At 42.3% G+C, this 21388-nt stretch overlaps 1 protein-coding gene across 7 annotated transcripts in view; it reads left to right on the top strand.

Annotated features, from left to right (window-relative positions):
* Positions 1-21388, top strand: part of MAP7D2 (MAP7 domain containing 2) — a 140905-nt gene that overhangs the window by 95791 nt on the left and 23726 nt on the right. For 5 of the 7 annotated variants that reach the window (XM_030574583.1, XM_030574557.1, XM_030574566.1 and 2 more), the window contains 2 exons: positions 1109-1257; positions 2275-2402. In XM_030574583.1, coding sequence (XP_030430443.1) covers positions 1109-1257; positions 2275-2402 — 277 coding nt within the window. The remainder of the gene's footprint in view (positions 1-1108; positions 1258-2274; positions 2403-21388) is intronic. The other 2 variants (XM_030574591.1, XM_030574576.1) reach the window with 1 other exon arrangement.

The following is a 21388-nucleotide window of genomic DNA, read 5'->3' as shown; positions in this document are numbered from 1 at the left end:
CTTCCAGTTAATATTGTATTTTTTCACATGGATGAAAGGTGCCCAACATATTGCCAAAGCAATATGAGCAAAACGTAGAATACCCTCTTTTCACAAACCTTTGTTCAAATTACAAGTTAAAAAAAAAAAAGACAACGGGGGCGGGGAGGAAGCACCATGATTCTGGTCATGATGCACATAACCAGTGAACTTTTAAATTCAAGGATATGTGTAGTAACAATAACTTTGCATTTAATATGTGAACAGTAACAATAACTGTGCGCTTAGTAATAATCGTGCACTTAATATGTCTCAGACAAGGTTTTATTAGGACATATGGGTACAGCTTTTAAAAGCACCTGTTTGTTCTCGGTTACTGAGGTCTTGTCTGTGCTTGAAGCACTACAGCCGCACAGTTCTCCCATTAGCGTAGCTAATCCACTTCCCAGAGATCAGTAGTTAGGTTGACAGATACAGACCTAGCACTGCCTACACCACAGGTTCTCAGACTTTTGTATTGGTGAACCCTTTCGCAAAGCAAGGCTCTGAGGGCGACCCCCCCTTATATACTAAAAACACCTTTTTATATATTTAACACCATTATAAATGCTGGGGGTGAAGCGGGGTTTGGGGTGGAGGCTGACAGCTCACGACTCCCCCATGTAATAACCTCGTGACCCCGTGAGGGGTCCTGACCCCCAGTTTGAGAACCCCTGGTCTACATTGACACAACTATGGCTATCCTATTAATCTTTTTTTATGCGTGTTTAATAAAGGAGATCAGCACTCTTCAGAAAAGGGGGGGAATCACAAAATCTGTATTTGAAAAGTTATTCGTAATTTGTCTGGGTAAAAGAGATACTGTACTGCTCAGGTATTTGATAGTCTTTTTAAAAATGCACTTAGTTTTATCTTAATGCTTTTAGTGAAAACATTTTTGGTAAATGACACCATTCTGCACGTATGCAAAAGGCATGGATTTAATGTGATTTGAATATCCATTTAAATAAACCTTTAAAAATGTTGTTTGCCATGTTTAATGTTATAACCTAGTTGTGCTGTTTTTTCCTCTCCTTTACTTCCTCTGTCTGTTCCCCTTTGCTCTTGCTATTGTACTATAACTCTTTAGTATTCCATATCTGTCCTCGTGTAGCACCAGCTAGTCCTCTTAAATCTCCCTACAAGCCTTCCCCCACCCGAAGTGCAGAAAGGAAGAAGGCAGCATCACCTTCCACTTCTGATGCCATGAAAGGGGCAACTGCAGCTGAAGTTACACAGGTGGGTTTGGAGCATGTTTTGATTGCGTTCCTGGACAAAGTTATGTTGCTTTAGTTGCTGTGTTTCATTACTGTATAATATGCCCTTTTTTTTTTTTTAAGAACAGAAAGCAGAAAAACATTCACATCCGTTGGTTTTATTCACCTGCCAATCAGCAGGTTTTTAATATCTTCCTGGAAGGCAGTGTAGCCTCTATTAACCAGCATTAGTGGGAATTACACTTCTGTATTCAGGGAATCTACATTTCTGGCAGTGAAACATGTTTTCTGGACGTGCTACATCTTGTGAAACCAGTACTTCTGGAAATGGGTTTACAGCTGCATGGCAAATGGGATGTCACCACCGCTGAGAATGTTTGACTAGAAATAAAGCCACACTACTAGTGAATTGGCAAATTTTCCTCATGCTCTGGTAGCTTGTCTAATGTATTGGCAACATCGCTAATTTATACCTGTCAAGTTCACTTCCTTCTGTATATATAATTTTAAGTGAAATTTATTCAAGATTTTTACTATTGACAACTGTACATTTTCTATAGAGGCATGGAAACTTAACTTAGCCCGCATGTGCCTAGTCACTGCCTAGCATCTGAGAACAAAAGCTCAACTTTTCTGCCAAATCCCCTGACAGTGCCATATCTCTCGTAATAATTGATAGAAGGAACATGTCTGTGTAGTTGTGGAAGTCAGTAGGATTTAGATGCTTTTGAAAATTCTACTCAATGCTTTCCGGGCTTCAACGGGGCAGTGCCCTTCTGTACCACTCCATTAATATTTGTTTATGCCTGAAAGGTATTTTTGCAGCAGCATATACTGTGTGTGCAAGACATAAAAATGTATATTCAGTATTGAAAAAGATCTTGCAGTCCAATTGTATGCTGGGATTTAGAAAACTTCCATTTTATGTGAATGTTATGCAAATCTGTTTATATGTCCTTGTGTTAATAAACTATCTGTATCATCGAAGCATTGCTTTTAATTACAAGCTAAACAAAAACACCCAAATTTCTTTTTCTAGACTGAAAAAATAAAGAGAGAGAAGCGACCCACAACACCTGTTTCATCATCTGGCCTGGGATCCCCTCTGAGAAGATCTGATTCTCCTGCAAGCATGTCTAAAAGATCTGCATCACCTGCACCACCGAAGTATGAATATTTTCTTATTGCTTCAGTACTTTTTGAGAATGTCCCTATTGCTACAGGAAAACCATTAACTGCTATGGGGCTTCCTTAGAAATTTTGATTAAAATCCAGATTAATTTGAGTTCTAATTTTTTTATATTATTGTGTTAATGGCGCTCTGATAATATTTCTCTTCATCTGTCTTAGTCCCGCTCATGAACTGATTAGTGTTAGGCTTTCGTTTGGTAGCTTATATTAAATCTGATTGTGTTAGCCTGGCTTTAGTTATGTAGCATAGAAATGTATGTGTGTGTTTGTTTGGGGAAGCAGGTGAGGTTAAAGCCGTCCTTATCTATCTAAGAAGAAAGAAATTGGCAAGAGTCAGGGCTGCCCAGAGGGGGGGGCAAGTGGGGCAATTTGCCCCAGGTCCTGGGCCGCGCAGGGGCCTCCATGAGAATTTTTCGGGCCCCCTGGAGCAGGGTCCTTCACTTGCTCTGGGGGCCCAGGAAAACTTTTGCGAGGCCTGGGCCCCCAGAGCTCCTTCCACTCCGGGTCTTTGGTGGCAATTCGGTGGTGGGGGGTCCTTCCGCTCCGGGACCCGCCGCCGAAGTGCCCTAAAGACCCGCGGCGGGGGGGTCCTTCTGCTCTGGGAGCCGCCGCCAAAGTGCCCCAAAGACCTGCGGCGCGGGGTCCTTCCACCCCAGGACCCACCCCAAAGTGCTGGGTCTTCAGCGGCAATTCGGCAGCGGGGTCCCCCACCGCTGAAGACCCCAGGCCCCTTGAATCCTCTGGGTGGCCCTGGCAGGAGTACAAACACTAAATATTAGTCTAACTCCTTTTTTAATACATTTAAAGTTGCAGTTTCTGTTGCTGACCATGGTAGTTCAGTCCACAAACAAATGTATTACCCTCCATCTAAAGAAATTTATCCTTAACATCCTTATAGCTTCATCCTTTCTTTCTTTAGTTCAGTGTACTATTGGGTTTGAGCTGATTACTGCCTGTGTTATACATTTTCTCTGTGCCCCTTGGAACATTCATACCTCAGTCTCATCCATCTGTGATATGATCTCCTTTTTCTAATTAGCACAAAGGTTTTTAACCTTGCCACATGCTGATGCCCCATGAGTCCAGTTTGACACATTCCCATCATCTTTAACAGCAATAACAAACAAACCAACCAACTCTCCCTCTCTTTCAAACTTTTTGTATGTGGCCTCTTGACAGAAGAGAGTTTTGTGCTTGTAAGTTTCGTGTTAGTCAGACAAAATAGTGTAGGGATTTCATGGAGACTTTTCGAAAAGCAGTCTAGCCTTTGACACTATGGCTGTGTCTCTGCTACGAGCTAGGGGTGGAATTACACCTGCTCATGTACACACATTCATGCTAACTCTCATGGAGCTAACATGAATATAAACAGCAGTGTAACTAAGTAGCACCAATAGTGGGAGCAGAGGCACAGCTGAAGCAGGCCGAGTACAAATCCTCTTGAGACTCATACTCAGTATGGCTCAGTTCTGCCTCCACTGCTGTGACTGATGCTACCATGTACTATGTCTGTCTTGCTGTTTATACTCATGAGTTAGTGCGAGTATGTATACATAAGCAAAGGAATCACACTCCTGCCTCGTAGTGTCAACATAGAACATGTGTCTCTATTCAGGCTATCTTCCAGAAGACCCCTCACACTCAGCCACAACACATTCCTAATTCAAGTTTCCATGCTAGGTCACAATCAAATGTCATATATTGAGTATACAGTAAAGACTTGTATGTTCCAAATGCTGGAGTTACGTGAATTTGGACTGAGACAATTCATGTAACATTGAAGAATGAAATGGCAACTCTGCAGAGCCCAATTTTTTAAGCATCATTTTGGACCGTTCAGGGAAAATTTCTGCTCAGTGTGTGATGGCAGTCAAAAATGTAAACCAAAATTTAGTTGATTGGATATAAAATAAGTCCAAAATATTATAAAAATGATGGCATTTCTTAAATTACGGTATTCCTTAACAGTTCAATCATCTTATCTCAAAGATATACAAGAAATAGAGGAGGTTAAGGAATGGGAGAGTAGCGACATGGAAACAGTTCTGGATGAGTAGACAATGAAAATGTTTAGTTTAGAGAGATGATAAATAAGAAGGGACATGATGGAGAGATACAAACTAATGAATGGTACAGAGCGGGAAAACAGTAGTACCTGATTTACCTTTTCTCATATCATGGAACAAGGGGCCATTCAATGAAATTGAAAGACAACAAACTTATAACTGATAAAGGAAGTGCTTTATTTTTCAGTGCCTTTAACCTGTGAAACTAGTTTGCATAAAAGATTGAGGCCAAGAACTTAGATTTTTTTTAAAATAGACGCTTATATAAATAATGAGAACATCCACAATTACATTTGGACAAAGACCTAGTGAAATGATTAAAAGAAAGGAGATTGTTCCACTTAAAGGGCCAAGAATACTCCTGGGGGCATTATGCACCAAAAAACTAAAAAGTCTACACACAATATTGTAAAATAACACCATATAATCCTGCCAGTTTCAATTATTTTGGTAATTTATTTCAAAATACCTGTCAACAAGTATGTCTGTAACAATACAGAGACACACACACAAATTCCCCCAGGAGTAAAGAGTTAAAGAAAGCCCTATGACAGGGGTTGGCAACCTATGGCATGCATGCCAAAGGCGGCAAGCGAGGTGATTTTCAGTGGCCATGGGTCCTGGCCACCGGTGCAGGGGGCTCTGCATTTTAATTTAATTTTAAATGAAGCTTCTTAAACATTTTAAAAACCTTATTTACTTTACATACAGCAATAGTTTAGTTATATATTATAGACTTATAGAAAGAGACCTTCTAAAAACGTTAAAATGTATTACTGGCACGTGAAACTTTAAACTAGAGTGAACAAAAGGAAGACTTGGCAAACCACTTCTGAAAGGTTGCTGACCCCTGCCCTATGACAACCCAGTTCCTGTTTCTCTGCACACTCTTCCCCCCGCCCCACCCAGAGCCCAGCTAGGGGGTCAGACACTCACAGCCCCTCCCCACCCAGAGCCCATCAACAACCCCCTTCCCCCTGTAATATTCATATTCATAGACTTAAGGTCAGAAGGGACCATTATGGTCATCTAGTCTGACCTCCTGCATAATACAGGCCACAGAATCTCACCCACCCACTCCTGTAACAAACCCCTAACCTATGTCTGAGTTATTGAAGTCCTCAAATCGTGGTTTAAAGACCTCAAGGTGCAGAGAATCCTGCATGCTGCAGAGGAAGGTGAAAAACCTCCAGGGCCTCTGCCAATCTTCCCTGGAGGAAAATTCCTTCGTGACCCCAAATATGACGATCAGTTAAAGTACGTGGGCAAGCACATGGGCAAGACTCACCAGCCAGCACCCAGGAAAGAATTCTCTGTAGTAACTCAGATCCCACCACATCTAACATCCCATCACAGACCATTGGGCATATTTACCTGCTAATAATCAAAGATCAATTAATTGCCAATTTGGCTATCCCATCATACCATCCCCTCCATAAACTTATCAAGCTTAGTCTTGAAGCCAGATATGCTTTTTGCTCCCACTACTCCCCTTGGAAGGCTTTTCCAGAACTTCACTTCTCTAATGGTTAGAAACCTTCATCTAATTTCAAGTCTAAACTTCCTAGTGTCCAGTTTATATCCATTTGTTCTTGTGTCCACATTGGTACTAAGTTTAAATAATTCCTCTCCCTCCCTGATATTTATCCCTCTGATATATTTATAAAGAACAATCATATCTCCCCTCAGCCTTCTTTTGGTTAGGCTAAACAAGCCAAGCTCTTTGAGTCTCCTTTCATAATGCAGGTTTTCCATTCCTCGGATCATCCCAGTAGCCCTTCTCTGTACCTGTTTCAGTTTGAATTCATCCTTCTTAAACATGGAAGACCAGAACTGCACACAGTATTCCAGATGAGGTCTCAGCAGTGCCTTGTATACAGTACTAACACCTCCTTATCTTTACTGGAAATATCTCGCCTGATGCATCCTAAAACCACATTAGCTTTTTTAATGGCCATATCCCATTGGCGGCTCATAGTCATCCTGTGATCAACCAATACTCCAAGGTCCTTCTCCTCCTCTGTTACTTTCAACTGATGTGTCCCCAGTTTATAACCAAAATTCTTGTTATTAATCCCTAAATGCATAACCTTGCACTTTTCACTATTAAATTTCATCCTATTATTATTACTCCAGTTTACAAGGTCATCCAGATTTTCCTGTATGGTATCCTGGTCCTTCTCTGTGTTAGCAATACCTCCCAGCTTTGTGTCATCCGCAAACTTTATTAGCACATTCCCACTTTTTGTGCCAAGGTCAGTAATATAAAGATTAAATAAGATGTATCCCAAAACCGATCCCTGATTAACTCCTCTAGTAACCACCTACCAGCCTAACAGTTAACCTTTCAGTATCAGGGGCAGCTCTAGGCTCCAGCATGACAAGCGCATGCTTGGGGCGGCAAGCCGCAGGAGGCGCTCTGCTGGTGCTGCGAGGGCGGCAGGCAGGCTGCCTCCAGCCTGCCTGCCGTGCTTGGGACAGCAAAATCCCTAAAGCCGCCCCTGTTCAGTATGACCCATTGTAGTCTCCCCTTTAACCAGTTCCATATCCGCCTTTCAATTTTCATATTGATTCCCATCTTTTCCAATTTAACTAATAATTCCCCATGTGGAACCATATCAAATGCCGTACTGAAATCGAGGTAAATTAGATCCACTGCATTTCCTTTGTGTAAAAAATCTGTTAGCTTCTCAAAGAAGATCAGGTTTGGTATGATCTACCTTTTGTAAAACCATGTTGTATTTTGTCCCAATTACCATTGACCTCAATATCCTTAACTACTTTCTCCTTCAAAAATTTTTCCAAGACCTTGCATACTGCAGATGTCAAACTAACAGGCCTATAGTTCCTCGGATCACTTTTTTTCCCTTTCTTAAAAATAGGAACTATGCTAGCAATTCTTCAGTCGTACAGTACAACCCCTGAGTTTACCGATTCATTAAAAATTCTTGCTAATGGGCTGGCAATTTCATGTGCCAGTTCCTTTAATATTCTTGGATGAAGATTATCTGTTCCATTAAACTGTTCGAGTTTAGCTTCTACCTCGGATGCTTGTACTTCTACCTTCATATCCTCATTCCCATTTGTCATCCTACCATTATCCCTAAGCTCCTCATTAGCCTCATTAAAGACTGAGGCAAAGTATTTGTTTAGATATTGGGCCATGCCTAGATTTTCCTTAATCTCCACTCCATCCTCAGTGTTTAGTGGTACCACTTCTTCTTTCTTTGTTTTCTTCTTATTTATATGGCTAGAGAACCTTTTACTATTGGTTTTAATTCCCTTTGCAAGGTCCAACTCTACATGGCTTTTGGCCTTTCTCACTTTATCCCTACATGTTCTGACCTCAATAAGGTTGCTTTCCTTGCTAATCCCTCCCATCTTCCACTCCTTGTAGGCTTTCTGCTTTTTCTTAATCACCTCTCTGAGACACTTGCACATCCAGCTTGATCTTCAACTGTTGCCTATGAATTTTTTCCCCTTTCTTAGGATGCAGGCTTCTGATAGTTTCTGCAACTTTGACTTGAAGTAATTCCAGGCTCCTCCGCCTTTAGATCCCCAAGTTCTTCAGTCCAATCCACTTCCCTAACTAATTTCCTCAATTCTTTAAAGTTAGCCCTTTTGAAATCAAACACCCTAATCCCAGATCCATTTTTGTTTATCCTTCCATCTAGTTTGAACTGAATTAGCTCATGATCACTCGAACCAAGGTTGTCCCCTACAACCATTTCTTCTATGAGGTCCTCACTACTACCAAATGTAAAATGGCATCCCCTCTTGTTGGTTCTTCACCTACTTGGTGAAGGAATCCGTCAGCTATCACAGCCAGAAAAATCTGAGCCCTATTATTATTACTAGCACTTGTTCTCCAGTCTATATCTGGAAAGTTAAAGTCTCCCATGATCACACAATTCCCATTAGTGTTTACTTCATTAAAAACATTAAAAAGGTCTCTATCCATATCCAAATCAGATCCCGGCTGTCTATAGCACACCCAAGCACTATCTCAGGGGAGGCTCTAGTAGCTTTCTTTCCAATGTGATTTTTGCCCGGACAGACTCTGTCTTATCCATTCCATCACTTTTTATTTCTTTACAGTCTGCCTCATCATTGATGTACAATGCTCTTCCACCACCTTTGCTTTTATTTCTGTCTTTCCTAAACAGCACATACCCTTCAATACCTGTACTCCAGTCATGACTACTATTCCACCATGTTTCTGTTATCCCTATAATATCTGGTTTCACTGGAGCACCAGTAACTCTAGTTCCTCCATTTTGTTACTTAGGCTCCTCGCATTAGTGTACAAACATTTTAATTTTTGCCATTTGGCTTCACTGACATTCTTTACCCTGCACCACCACCCCCAGAGCCCAGCCACGGGGCCCTCCCTTGCCCAGATACCCACATCCCCTCCCCAGAGCCCAGCCATGCCCCCGCTCATCCCAGAAAGCTTCCCCCACTCCAGAGCCCAGGGCAGGGCTGGCTTTACCATGAGGTGAACTGAGGCAGCTGCCTCAGATGCCAGACTGTGGAGGGGTAACCACTAGGACCCAGAGTGTAGAAAATCGTGTCTGCTGCTGGTGCATATGTATTCTCTCTGCTCTAGGCGCACAAAGATGGTGGAGTGCTGTGCTGGAGGAAGGAGGGCACAAGAGACATAACAGGCAGGCGTAGGGTGTACGGACAGCAAATGTGAAAAATCGGGACGGAGGTGAGGGGTAATAGGAGCCAACATAAGAGAGAGACCCAAAAATCGAGACTGTGTGTATAAAATTGGGACATCTGATCACCGTAGGCAGGCCCGAGAAAAGGTGAGAGGGAATAACGGAAAGCAGCAGAAGCTTCAGGGAGAGAGACGAGCCTCTTATGTACCTCTCTAGCACCCTCAGGAGCCTGGACTGATTAACACCAGCTTCTCAGGGAGCTTCCTATTTCCTGCTGCTTCCCTGAACCCACTTGAGGAGAACAGGCAGTCAACTGAAGTAGAAGGAGCCAGTTAGACCCTTAAGACGCCGATATCTTTCCTCACTCAGGCCCTGCTACCAGCCTGCTTATTTGTCCCCTTCAATTGAGTGTTGAGAGACACGATAGCTGGCACAGAGCAGCAGTCACGAGTGAGAGAAGAAAACGCCCCTTTGGGGCAGCATTCAGAAAAAGCAAGCAAGCAAAGGAAGCTTTTCTATCTAAGCAGGAAAAGGGTCTCCTGAGATTCATAGACACAAATGTTCATGATGAGTCTTCCAGCCCCAGTGAGGATGTGAGTGGTGAGGAGATGCCTGATCTTCCAGTTAGTGAGAATGCAGGTGACCTGGCAGCTACTGCAGCATCCATATCTCCATCTCAAATGGATGTAACCATGCACATTTCTGAAGAAAAGTGTAGATCAGAGAAGTGTGTGGTGGAGGCACAAGAAACAGCTGCTGCTGAGTGTAGTTCCTTAAGTCTAGATGATCCAGGATTGTGGACTCACTTGAGCAGTAGCCTGAGGGACTTCCTGTACTATGTGGACTACAGCAAGTGAAAAACTTCATATTCCCCAAAGACAATGAAAATAGAAGTTTCCTTCCAACACATTACTGGCGTGAAATCCCCAATGGTGACAAAGTTGAGAGGCCACGGCTTCTGTACTCAAAAACCCAGAATGCTGCAGTCTAATGTTCCAGCCACATTGAGTTCTACAGGAACAAAGGACCGGAAAAATCTGGCTAGAAATCTAGCATGCCATGAGAAGGCAGCATGTCACCAGAGACCATTCCATAGGTGGAAAGAGCTTGAGATGAGACTAAGGTTAAAAGCCACCATAGATGATCAGCATCAAGAGAAGATTGCATCAGAGTCTCTTTACTGGCAAAATGTTCTGAAAAGGCTCATTACCATTGTGAGAATGCTTGCTACCCAAAACCTAGCACTGCGTGGCACTTCAGATCAGCTATATGTGCCAAACAATGGAAACTTCCTTTAAATTGTGGAGCTGATGGCTGAGTTTGATGCTGTATTCCAAGAGCATCTAAGAAGAGTCATCGTCCAAGAAATATACACACACCACTACCTTGGAAAAACAATTCAAAATGAGATCATACAGTTACTGGCAACAAAAGTCAAACAGAAGATTGTGACAGATCTGAAGTCAGCAAGATACTACTCTGTTATTCTGGACTGCACACCTGACATCAGCCATATGGAACAAATGACTTTAATGGTGCATTTTGTAACAACAACAGAACCTAGTGAAAATGTCCCTGCAATGGTGACTGTCAGAGAGCATTTTCTAGAATTTATTGACATTGATGATACTACAGGAGCTGGTATGACAAATGTGCTTCTTAAAAAGCTGGAAGATACGGGAATTGTGATATGACATGAGAGGTCAGGGCTACAATAATGGTGCCAACATGAGAGGAAAGAACAGAGGAGTGCAGACACGGATCCGAGAGTTAAACTCTCGAGTTTTTTTTTGTCCCGTGCAGTTCTCATTGAAGTGGGTGGTCAGTGATGCAGCATCAGCTTCTAGTGAGGCTGCTGAATTTTTTAATGTAATGCAAAGCATCTATGTATTTTTCTCCACGTCAACTCATCGATGGCAAATTTTGAAGCAACATCAGGGAACATCCTCTCTGACACTGAAACCACTGAGTGCCACACGATGGGAAAGTCGAGTGGAGGCGATAAAGCCTATCAAACACCAAATTGGGAAGATAGATGATGCCATAGTTGCCATTATGGAGGATAATGCTATGACAGGAGAACAGTGGCAGAGGGAAATGGAATCACCAGAAACATACATAACTTCAAATTTCTGTGTAGCTTAGTGTTGTGGCATGACATACAGTTTGAAATAAATGTTGTAAGCAAGAGACTCACAAGGTGCTGACCTTGATATATATCTGGAGCAATGGAACAACTGGACAAAGCAAAGTCATACCTACAGTCTTAGTGGTCAGTTGAGGGATTTCAAAACTTTCTGAAGAGTGCAGAGAAGTTGGCAGAGGAACTTCACGCTGAAGCTATTTTTCCACCCATTCAAGAATACAAGAGTCACCAAAGAAGATGACATTTTGATTACGAGGCACAGGATAATCTCATAAGAGACCCCAAACAACAATTCAAAGTTGAATTCTTTAACTAGGTGCTAGATTGTGCAGTATGATCAGTTGAAGAACGTTTCATGCAGCTCAAGGAATGCAGCAGTATATTTGGGATGTTGTATGATATTCCAAAACTCCTCACTATACCTGAAGAAGATCTACACCAGCAATTACACATGATGACGTGCGATATTGATGCAAGTGATTTAGGTGAGGAACTGAAAGCCCTTTCAAGATGCATTTCAGCAGGATCAACTCCAAAGGCTATTCTGGAATAAGATGACCACCCTCGTTCCAAATGCTTTTGTTACTCTGTGCATACTTCTGACACTTCCTGTAACAGTTGCCAGTGGAGAACACAGCTTCTCCAAGCTAAAGTTAATAAAAACACATCTATGCTCCACAATGACACAGGAGAGGCTGGTCGGCCTTGCAACCAGCTCAGTAGAGCATGAGCTGGCCCAGACTGTGGACCTTCAGGAAGCAATTTAAATCTTTGCAACCAGGAAGGCACAAAAAGCACCACTTTGATTATTCAACCAGATAAAAATGCCAGTGTTTACTATGCAGACAAGAAAAGTTATATTTCCTATTCAGGCGTTTGAAAGTTAAGTGTTACTTAAAATTTCTGAACAAGGCATTTTAAGTTGTTAGTTCTCCTTTATTGGGGTAGGTAGCAGAGAAGTACCATGAGAGGAGTAGAACAGGAAGAACGCAGAATTGAGACCTTTCAAAGTTTTGACTCAAGCAAGGGGGCATGGGGACATCATTTAAGTTCCCTGCCCCAGGTGCCAAAATGTTGCCCAGGAATCCAGAGGAAGAAACGGCTTGATGCTGAGTCCCAGGCTTGCATGGAGTTTCCTGCGCACCACTCTCTCCTTCCATCAGGGCAAGCAGGGAACTGCAGCTGCCGGGAACCCTCTAGCTCCCTCTCCTGCCCCCGGCAATGTCTTTTATGTAAGAGCTGGACTCTGCAGCCCATTTCTGTGGGGGAAAGGAAATTCTGTGTGCATGTTAATTTCTTCAAAATTCTGCATTGCGCAGTGGCACAGAATTCCCCCAGGAGTACAAGAAGGATGGAAAGAGTGATAATATGATGAAGCGAAATGAGGAATAAAGGAGATACCAAGAGAACACTAATTAGAAGACAAGAGGAAGTATACAAAGTTGTGTGAAATTACAGATGAGTCAGGAAATGGCATGAAGCACAGAAAAGTGTAGAACGATAATCTTAACTTAATATGGAAGTCTGTTAATAGGCAGGAAAGTTGACAGAGTAGAATAGCTTGGCAAAAACAAGGAATTCTTTTTAATTTCTCAGTTGCCAGTGGATATTGATTATTTTAAGTGTTTATCACTTTCAAGATACTTCCCCAGTGGGGAAAAATTGCATCCAGGCTTTTGAGAAAATATTATAAATTATGAACCATGAAAACCAGACATGTTAATGCTAAGGAATAGTATGTCTGACAGCATCCTTTCAAAAAGAAAACCTGAAAGTGTGGCAGTCTCTTGGGTTTGAACTAAAGTGGACGTAAAACAAACCGGATGTCTGAGCTGTTCATTTCTGATTTAATATCAGCCTTCTAATCTACAGCCTTCCAATTCATGAGCTATTGTGAATCTGGCTTTTAAAGCAACACATTGTTCTCTTCCCTACTCCCTTTAGATAAAATTGGATGTGACCTCTGACTGGCACACACTGAGAGATCTATATTTTTTTATTTTTTTGTTCTTGTGTATTTTGAAGCCTTATGAATTTTCTGGTGCAGCAGGACATATGTCTCACCTGTCCTTTCTTCAGCTAAAAAAAATTCTCAAAACTCTTCCTGTAGAGTTTCCTACATATTCTTCTGCCATGCGGGGGTCATCTTTTCCCCCTCAGAAGTGGCAGGTGTTGACCCACAAAATCCAGTATAACCTCAGAACCTTTGGAGGGCTTGTGCCCCTGTGTTGGTGTTTGCCCTTGCCCTGCTTCTTCTGGTGCCATGTCAGTACAGCGACAGCAAGAGTTATGCTGACAGGGGCTCTCTGCCAGCTGCCCCCAGAACACTGCCAAAGGAAGGTTTGTCAGAGCAGGGAGGAAAGGTGTGTTAATTTGCCTATCAGAAAAATTCCATGCTGTAGATGGGAGGAGAATGCTTCTTCCACAGCTATCCCTGCTTCATATATTTACATTCAGGTAACTTACTGTGTTACCAATTCCTCCTGGCGTTTATTTGTCATTGATAAAGGATCCTTTTCTGTATAATTTTCTTGTCTCTCTCAGACTGATCCTGTGAGTCATAGAGGACCTTAAGCTTCCATCTTTCTTCTAGGATTGCATTCCCTGTTTCTAGTTCACAAAAAAACAAACAACAAAAAATCCACCACCAAACCATCAGGAAAGAAAGTGTATGGACTGCACCAAAGATTCCTTTATATATATATTTTTCTAATAGTCCTATTTTTTATCCACATATTTGTAGAGCCCTGCAAATCCACAGACATCTGCTTTGTATCTGCAGACCATTTTTGTGGATAGTGGGTCAGATGTGGATACAAATTTTGTATCTGTGTAAGGCTTGGTCTACACTACGCGTTTAAACCAGTTTTAGCAGCGTTAAACCAATTTAACGCTGTACCCATCCACACTACGAGGCCCTTTATATCGATATAAAGGGCTCTTTAAACCGGTTTCTGTACTCCTCCCCGACGAGAGGAGTAGCGCTAAAATCGGTATTACCATATCGGATTAGGGTTAGTGTGGTCGCAAATCGACGGTATTGGCTTCCGGGTGGTATCCCACAGTGCACCACTGTGACCGCTCTGGACAGCAATCTGAACTCAGATGCAGTGGCCAGGTAAACAGGAAAAGCCCCGCGAAATTTTGATTTTCTTTTCCTGTTTGCCCAGCGTGGACCTCTGATCAGCACGGGTGGCAATGCAGTTCTGAATCCAAAAAGAGCTCCAGCATGGACCGTACGGGAGATACTGGATCTGATCGCTGGATGGGGAGGAAAATCTGTTCTATCAGAGGTCCATTACAGAAGACGAAATGCCAAAGCATTTGAAAAAAAAAATCTCCAGGCTACACAGTGCTGCGTGACAAGTGTAACGGGAAGCCAGAGACTCAAATGGACGCTCATGGAGGGAGGGAGGGGGTACTGAGGACTCCAGCTATCCCACAGTCCACAGCAGTCTCTGAAAAGTATTTGCATTCTTGGCTGAGCTCCCAATGCCCGTAGGTTCAAACACATTATCCGGCGTGGTTCAGAGAATAGATCATCAATTTACTCCCCCCACACGTGAAAGAAAAGGAAAAGAAATCGTTTCTTGACTTTCAATGTCACACTATGTCTACTGAATGCTGCTGGTAGATGCAATGCTGCAGCAGTGAAGAGCAGTATCCACTCCTCTCCCCTCCCTGGTGGCAGACGGTACATGCTTTATAACTGCTGAATACCCCTGGCTGGCCTCAGGGACGCCTGAGTAAAAATAGGAATGATTCCTGGTCATTCCCAGTAGATGGTATAGAACGGCTGGTAACCGTCTTCATCATAGCCACTGGGGGCTGAGCTCCATCAGCCCCCTCCCTTTCCTGTGTAAAGAAAAGATTCTGTCCTGCCTGGACTATCATAGCAGCAGCATGCTGGGCTCCTCTCCTCCACACCGCTTAATGTCCTGCCTGGACTGTCATAGCACGGGGAGGCTGCCTCCCCCTCATTTTATCTCACTAACAAGTCACTGTTTCTTATTCCTGCATTCTTTATAACTTCATGACACAAATGGGGGGGACACTGCCACGGTAGCCCAGGAAGGTTGGGGGAGGAGGGAAGCAACGGGTGGGGTTGTTACAGGGGCACCCCTTGTGAATGGCATGTAGCTCATCATTTCTGCGGGATCTGACACGGAGCAGCTGTGCTCTCTAATACACTGGTTCTCTAGTACACTTGCCCCAAATTCTGGGCAGGACTGACTCTGTTTTTAGAAACCATAAAGGAGGGATTGACTCGGGGAGTCATTCCCAGTTTTGCTTTTGCGCCCCCGGCCGATCTTAGCCAGAGGCACCCATGATAGCAGCAGACAGCACAGAAGGACAGATAACCGTCATCTCATTGCCAAATTACACTGGCAGCAGACGGTAGAGAACGACTGGTAACCATCTCTGCTATCATGCAAAAGCAATGAATGCTGCTGTGTAGTGCTGGAGTATCGCCTCTGTCCGCGGCATCCAGTACACATACGGTGAGTGTAAAAAAAAAAAAAAAAAAAGCTGAACGGGCTCCATGGTTGCCGTGCTATGGCGTCTGCCAGGGCAATCCAGGGAAAAAGGGCGCGAAATGATTGTCTGCCGTTGCTTTTCCGGAGGAAGGAATGACTGATGACATTTACCCAGAACCACCCGCGACAGTGATTTTTGCCCCATCAGCCACTGGGCTCTCAATCCAGAATTCTAAGGGGCAGGGGAGACTGCGGGAACTATGGGATAGCTACGAAATAGCTACCCACAGTGCAACGCTCCGGAAATTGACGCTAGCCTCAGACCATGAATGCACACCGCCAAATTAATGTGGTTAGTGTGGCCGCGTGCACTCGACTTTATACAATCTGTTTTACAAAACCGGTTTATGTAAAATCGGAATTATCCCGTAGTGCAGACCTACCCTAAGGCTCTGCATCACATGCTTACCTGAATGGAGCAGCTGTCACCCAGCCCTCAGGCTCCCGCTTGGCTCTCTGAATCACAGAGCAGCCAGCTGCAATATGTGGCAGTGTGGGAGTTGTCATCCCCAGCTAGCTCAGACAGAGGAGGTGAACTACAACTCCAAGAATGGAATGAGCGAAATGCCATTTTGAAAGAGGTGTGGTTGTACTTTAAATTAGTGGGCAGCAACTGCAGACCTGGTGAGGAGAGTAGTTATTGCCACTGTCTATCCCAGCCTGGTCTGCATGCGTTAGAGCCACTGCAGCTGCGTAGGGGTGTCTGAGCCTCCCATGGGAGGGTGGTGCTGCATATGAGTGCCCAGGATTGTAGCCTCCCTGCCCAGAGTGGGGAAGGAGGTACAACGTGAACAGCAGAGCAGGAGGTCTCTCGGAAGAAGTGGAGGGCAGTTGGGAAGTGGGTGCTTGGCATAACCCTGCACAGTGACCTGTGAAGCCATTAGTAGATTAGGAGATCCACAGACAATTTTTGGAGATCAGATGTGGGTACAAATTTTTGTATCCACTCAGGGCTCTGCACATTTGGGTTCAGCCTTTCAGTAAAGAGAAAAAAAAAAAAAAGGAGAAACTTGCTTCAAATAATGACCTCTGCTGGCATTTTGGAATAGAGGAATGCTAGAAGTGTCAATTTGTGGTGTTCTTAAATGCAGAGAAAACCATCAAATCAAAGCAATGTTCCTTTTTATATATTTCTGACTGGCACCTAATGTGGGATTTGAAAACTTCAGAATACAGATTCTTATTGCTGATATAAATTTTGTTTAACAGCTGTTCCTCTGTCACTGTGCAATATTGTCTTTTTTACAGTTTAGCTATAGATTTTATTTCTGGCTTTTACCAAATATCAAAACAAGTAAACCGCTGTTCTCTTTTCTTCTCATCAGACAACCACAAAATAAAATGTAGAGAGATTTATTAGTCAAGTTACCATTTTAACTCATGTTTTGGCTCCAGTGTAGTATGCTGTGCAGTTCTTCTGTCGTAGTCCTTAAAGTAGATCAAGAGATTTAATTGCTCATTACTAAGCTCCTTCTCTACTAACCTCTTTAATATAAACCTGTCAATGTCCCTTAATTAGAATATAATTACTGTTTTGGTAATGCTAAAAGTGATGACTCAGCCTTAGTTATATGACTGTTTCTTCTCCTGTCACAACAACTAAAACAGATTTGCCAGAAATGTGTTGTGAAATGGAAAAGGTGATCCAAGAAACTGAGGTAGAGGGTGAATGCAGTCTGGCTGGGAAATAATGTCCTCTGTGCAAAGGAAAAGTATAGACTCAGGGATGGATATCAATTTTTATTTACAAATTTTATTTTTTTAAATAAAAAATAGAGGGGTGGTTTTAACTTTAACGTTGAACATTAACACACACACATATGAAAGCTAAAAGGGTTTCTCTATGTAGCCGTTATACTTTATTTATTTTGTGCCATAGGTGTGCATGATATTTTACATGTGACTAAAACAAGGTCATTTCTCCAAGTAGTTTACATTCTAACTGAAATGAAATTTGGACACACACAGACAGGAGGGGAGTGCAGAGACACAGCAAAGAACAAAAAGGGGAAAGTTCTGTCAATAGACTCTGCTTGGAGAGTGGACTGTGAAAGAGGTTGTTTGGATACACAATTTCCCCCTACGCCAGCCCTGTCTAGACTAGGGGCATATCTTTTAAAGAAACTTAAGTCATTTGAAAAATGACTTTCCATGAAAATTAGGCTCTGAAGTTCCTACATCACTACTGAAAATAGAACTTGGATACCTAGAGTACATAAAAAGAATGATGAGTACTTGTGGCACCTTAGAGACTAACAAATTTATTTGAGCATAAGCTTTCGTGGGCTAAAGCCCACTTCATCAGATGCATGCAGTGGAAGATACAGTAGGAAAATATATATACACAGAAAACATGAAAAAATGGGTGTTGCCATACCAACTGTAACAAAGGTAATTAATTAAGGTGAGCTATTATTAGCAGAAGGAAAAAAAATCTTTTGTAATGATAATCAGGATGGCCCATTTCCAACCGTTGACAAGAAGGTGCGAGTAACAGTAGGGGGCAAAAATTAGCATGAGAAAACAGTTTTACTTTGTGTAATGATCCATCCACTCCCAGTCTTTATTCAAGCCTAATTTAATGGTGTCTAGTTTGCAAATTAATTCCAATTCTGCAGTTTCTCATTGGAGACTTTGTAAATGTTACCCTAAGAAAATAGGTCACGTCTGAAAACATTAGATAACCTGGTTTTAAACGAGGACTTTGCACCTAGTATAAACACAGTTTAAAAGTGTGCTAGCTGGTTGTGTTCGAGTATGGGCTCCCCACTAGGGTCAGCCATGATCAGCTAACACATTTTTAAACTATGTCTATGCTAGGTGCAAAGTTCAGATTTTAAAAAAGTTAGCTCACATGTTACTAAATGTGAATTATTTTCCTAGTGTAGACATACCCTTAGAACAGTGGTTCCCAAACTTTACTCGCAAACCCCTTTCGCTAAAATGTCAAGTCTTGTGAAGCCACTCCTGAAAATGAATATTTCCATGGATTTTCTCCCTTACCACAGCATAAATTAAAAGCATTGAACTTAGACATATAAAATTTGTTTTTATGACATGCTTATTACACACTATTTATTAATTATTATTTATCATTACAGTATTTTTATTACATTATGAAAAGGGCAACACTCTTCCAAGATCTCACTTCTGTAGCTTGTATCACTTTTGATTAAGCCTGTTATAAGACAAGACTCCTATCAGAGATGCTAATAGAAAAAAGAGGTGCGGGGGCAAAGCCCCCACACACCCCAGGGTCTGGGGTAACACTGCCAGAAAAGTGGGGGGCCTATGGGGACCACCAGAAAAAAAGGGCAGGGACACACGGGGAGGCGCACTGACATGGCGGCGGCACGTGACCCTCATCGCGCGCCCCCCCCCATACTGGCGCTTCTGGCTCCTATGTTTCTTCAAGGAGTATCTGATGTAAAACAGCATGAAGGTATTTAAGAAACCAACTCAGAGTTCCTCCTACACAAGCATTCAGGTCTTGAGCAGTCCAAGCAAACAATGCATGTTACAACAAAGCTTAAACTTGTTCTTCATAATAATTTAAAAACAACAGTAGCAGATGATTTAATTTTAAAAACAGCAAAACATATCCATCTCCCTTTCTATTTAGTAAAAGCAATCTTGAAGTTTAAATCTCCTCAGCGTGATAGATATGCTTGCTTTGATCTGCTTAGCTCTTAGAAGTCCCCAAAGCTCCAGGCTGCTGGCCCATGCTGCCCGGTGTCCCTATGGACAGTTCTGTCCGCCATTAGGGAATTTTTTCCCGAGAACCCCCTGTAACATTTCATGAACCCCCAGGGGTTCATGAACCTCAGTTTGAGAACCACTGGCTTAGAACAATTTAATTCCTGTTGTGTGCTATTCTGAAACACCTCACAGAAGCTGTGTTTGAAGAAGAGATTCACATGATAGGCAGGAGTAGGGTTATATAGCACCATAAAGATGGGAATCAGTAGTTAGGAGATGAAGGTGGAAGCTGAAAGAAAGTCAGTGCAGGAATTCCAAAAGGCGCATGACACTGCTAAATCCATGGCTTTTTCAGCGTATGGATGGGCTGGAGCAGAATGCCATGAAGGGTAGGTTGTAGTAGTCAAAGTGGTAGATGACCTCGTCCATGCTTGGTTTTCTTTTGTCACTGTTAAAGGATTACTTAGTTTACTTAACAGCCTTTTCAATTAGAATGAAGAGCATTTTATAGATATTAAAAATCAGACTGCAGGATTAATTATCAGGCCATATGTGGAGGGGGAAGAGATTGGAGTCACATGACACCAAGATTGCAATTCTGGAGAATGTGAGGAAAATAGTACAGTTATTTACAGTGGAAAAGGAAGAGTCTGGGAGGGGAAGTCCAATTGCATTCATTTATAATTAGTCACTGAGAAATAAATTTTCAAAGAGACTTAAATGTGTGTGTAGTCATTTGTACGTGCAAAAGACAAATTTGTTCATATAAAATTGGGTAGATTCTGGTTTTGCATGCAAAAATTTGGGACCAGGTTTTAAATGCAAATTTGTCTGAACAGAGCCATAGTACTTAGAAACTTTGTCATTTCATTCTGTTTGTATGTAGTAGATTGCAGATTTTGCAAGACTGAATAGCCCGGCACACCATTCTGCAATGCCAAGTTCTTGTGCACATTTCCTTTGTTTGTCAAATGAATGGCTCAGTAGGATAGGTCGGAAGGAGAGATGGCAACGTGCATATCTTTTAATTGCTGCTTCTTATGGTAGGGGTTCACTTAGGGTTAACTGTAAATTCCTCACCTATTTCTGGATGCATTTTCTAAATATAGTAATTGAAAATATACAATAGTAATCCAATAGAGAGTCTTGAAGGTAAAATTGCCTAATTTCAAATTTACTTTGTATTTATGGAGTTGATAAGGAGAACCTTAAAGCTTGAGTCAGGCAAAAATTTATATGGAATGTTTATTTCTCTTCATTAAATACTAAGTAGAGTCTTCAAAGATGTTTGATACTTTACTTCTAAAGTAAAGCAAAGGTTACAAAAAAGGACTTTGCTGTTTGTAACTTTCTATCAACTTGCCAAGTCTTTCAATAAGACAATCCTTCCTTGACTAATTAAACTAAGAGACTTGAGAGGGAACAGAATTGAGAAGTAGAAAAGCACAAGCTAATGCACCCATGCTCACCTATTCCAAGAACAGGAGACTGTGCCCACAGATCCTAGCAGTGGATGTGCACGAGGAGGCACTATCTGCACAGGCTTCCCATTTCCTCTGATCCCCAGAGAATCCTCCCCATGCCTTTGGCCTTCTGACTCCGTGAGTTTGTAGGAGAGGAGGGGCCAATAAGTCTCTTCTAGATTCTCTTTCTCACTCCATCCTTCTCCAAACATGTTTCTACAGACAGACTAGAGGAGATGCCATGCTTTGACCCCCAGAAAATTTTTCCTATATACTAACGGGCTAGTTGAGAAGATAGAGAAATCTGTCCCTCCTCATATTGAAAAGTTAGTCTAACCTAGTGATGTCTGTTGAATTCTTTGCTATGTTCAAGATGATGATGC

This window comes from Gopherus evgoodei, chromosome 1 (genome assembly GCF_007399415.2).
Source record: "Gopherus evgoodei ecotype Sinaloan lineage chromosome 1, rGopEvg1_v1.p, whole genome shotgun sequence".
Classification (NCBI taxonomy): Eukaryota; Metazoa; Chordata; order Testudines; family Testudinidae; genus Gopherus; species Gopherus evgoodei.
The sequence above is the reverse complement of the archived record's forward strand: the minus strand, read 5'-3'. Positions and strand labels throughout refer to the sequence as shown.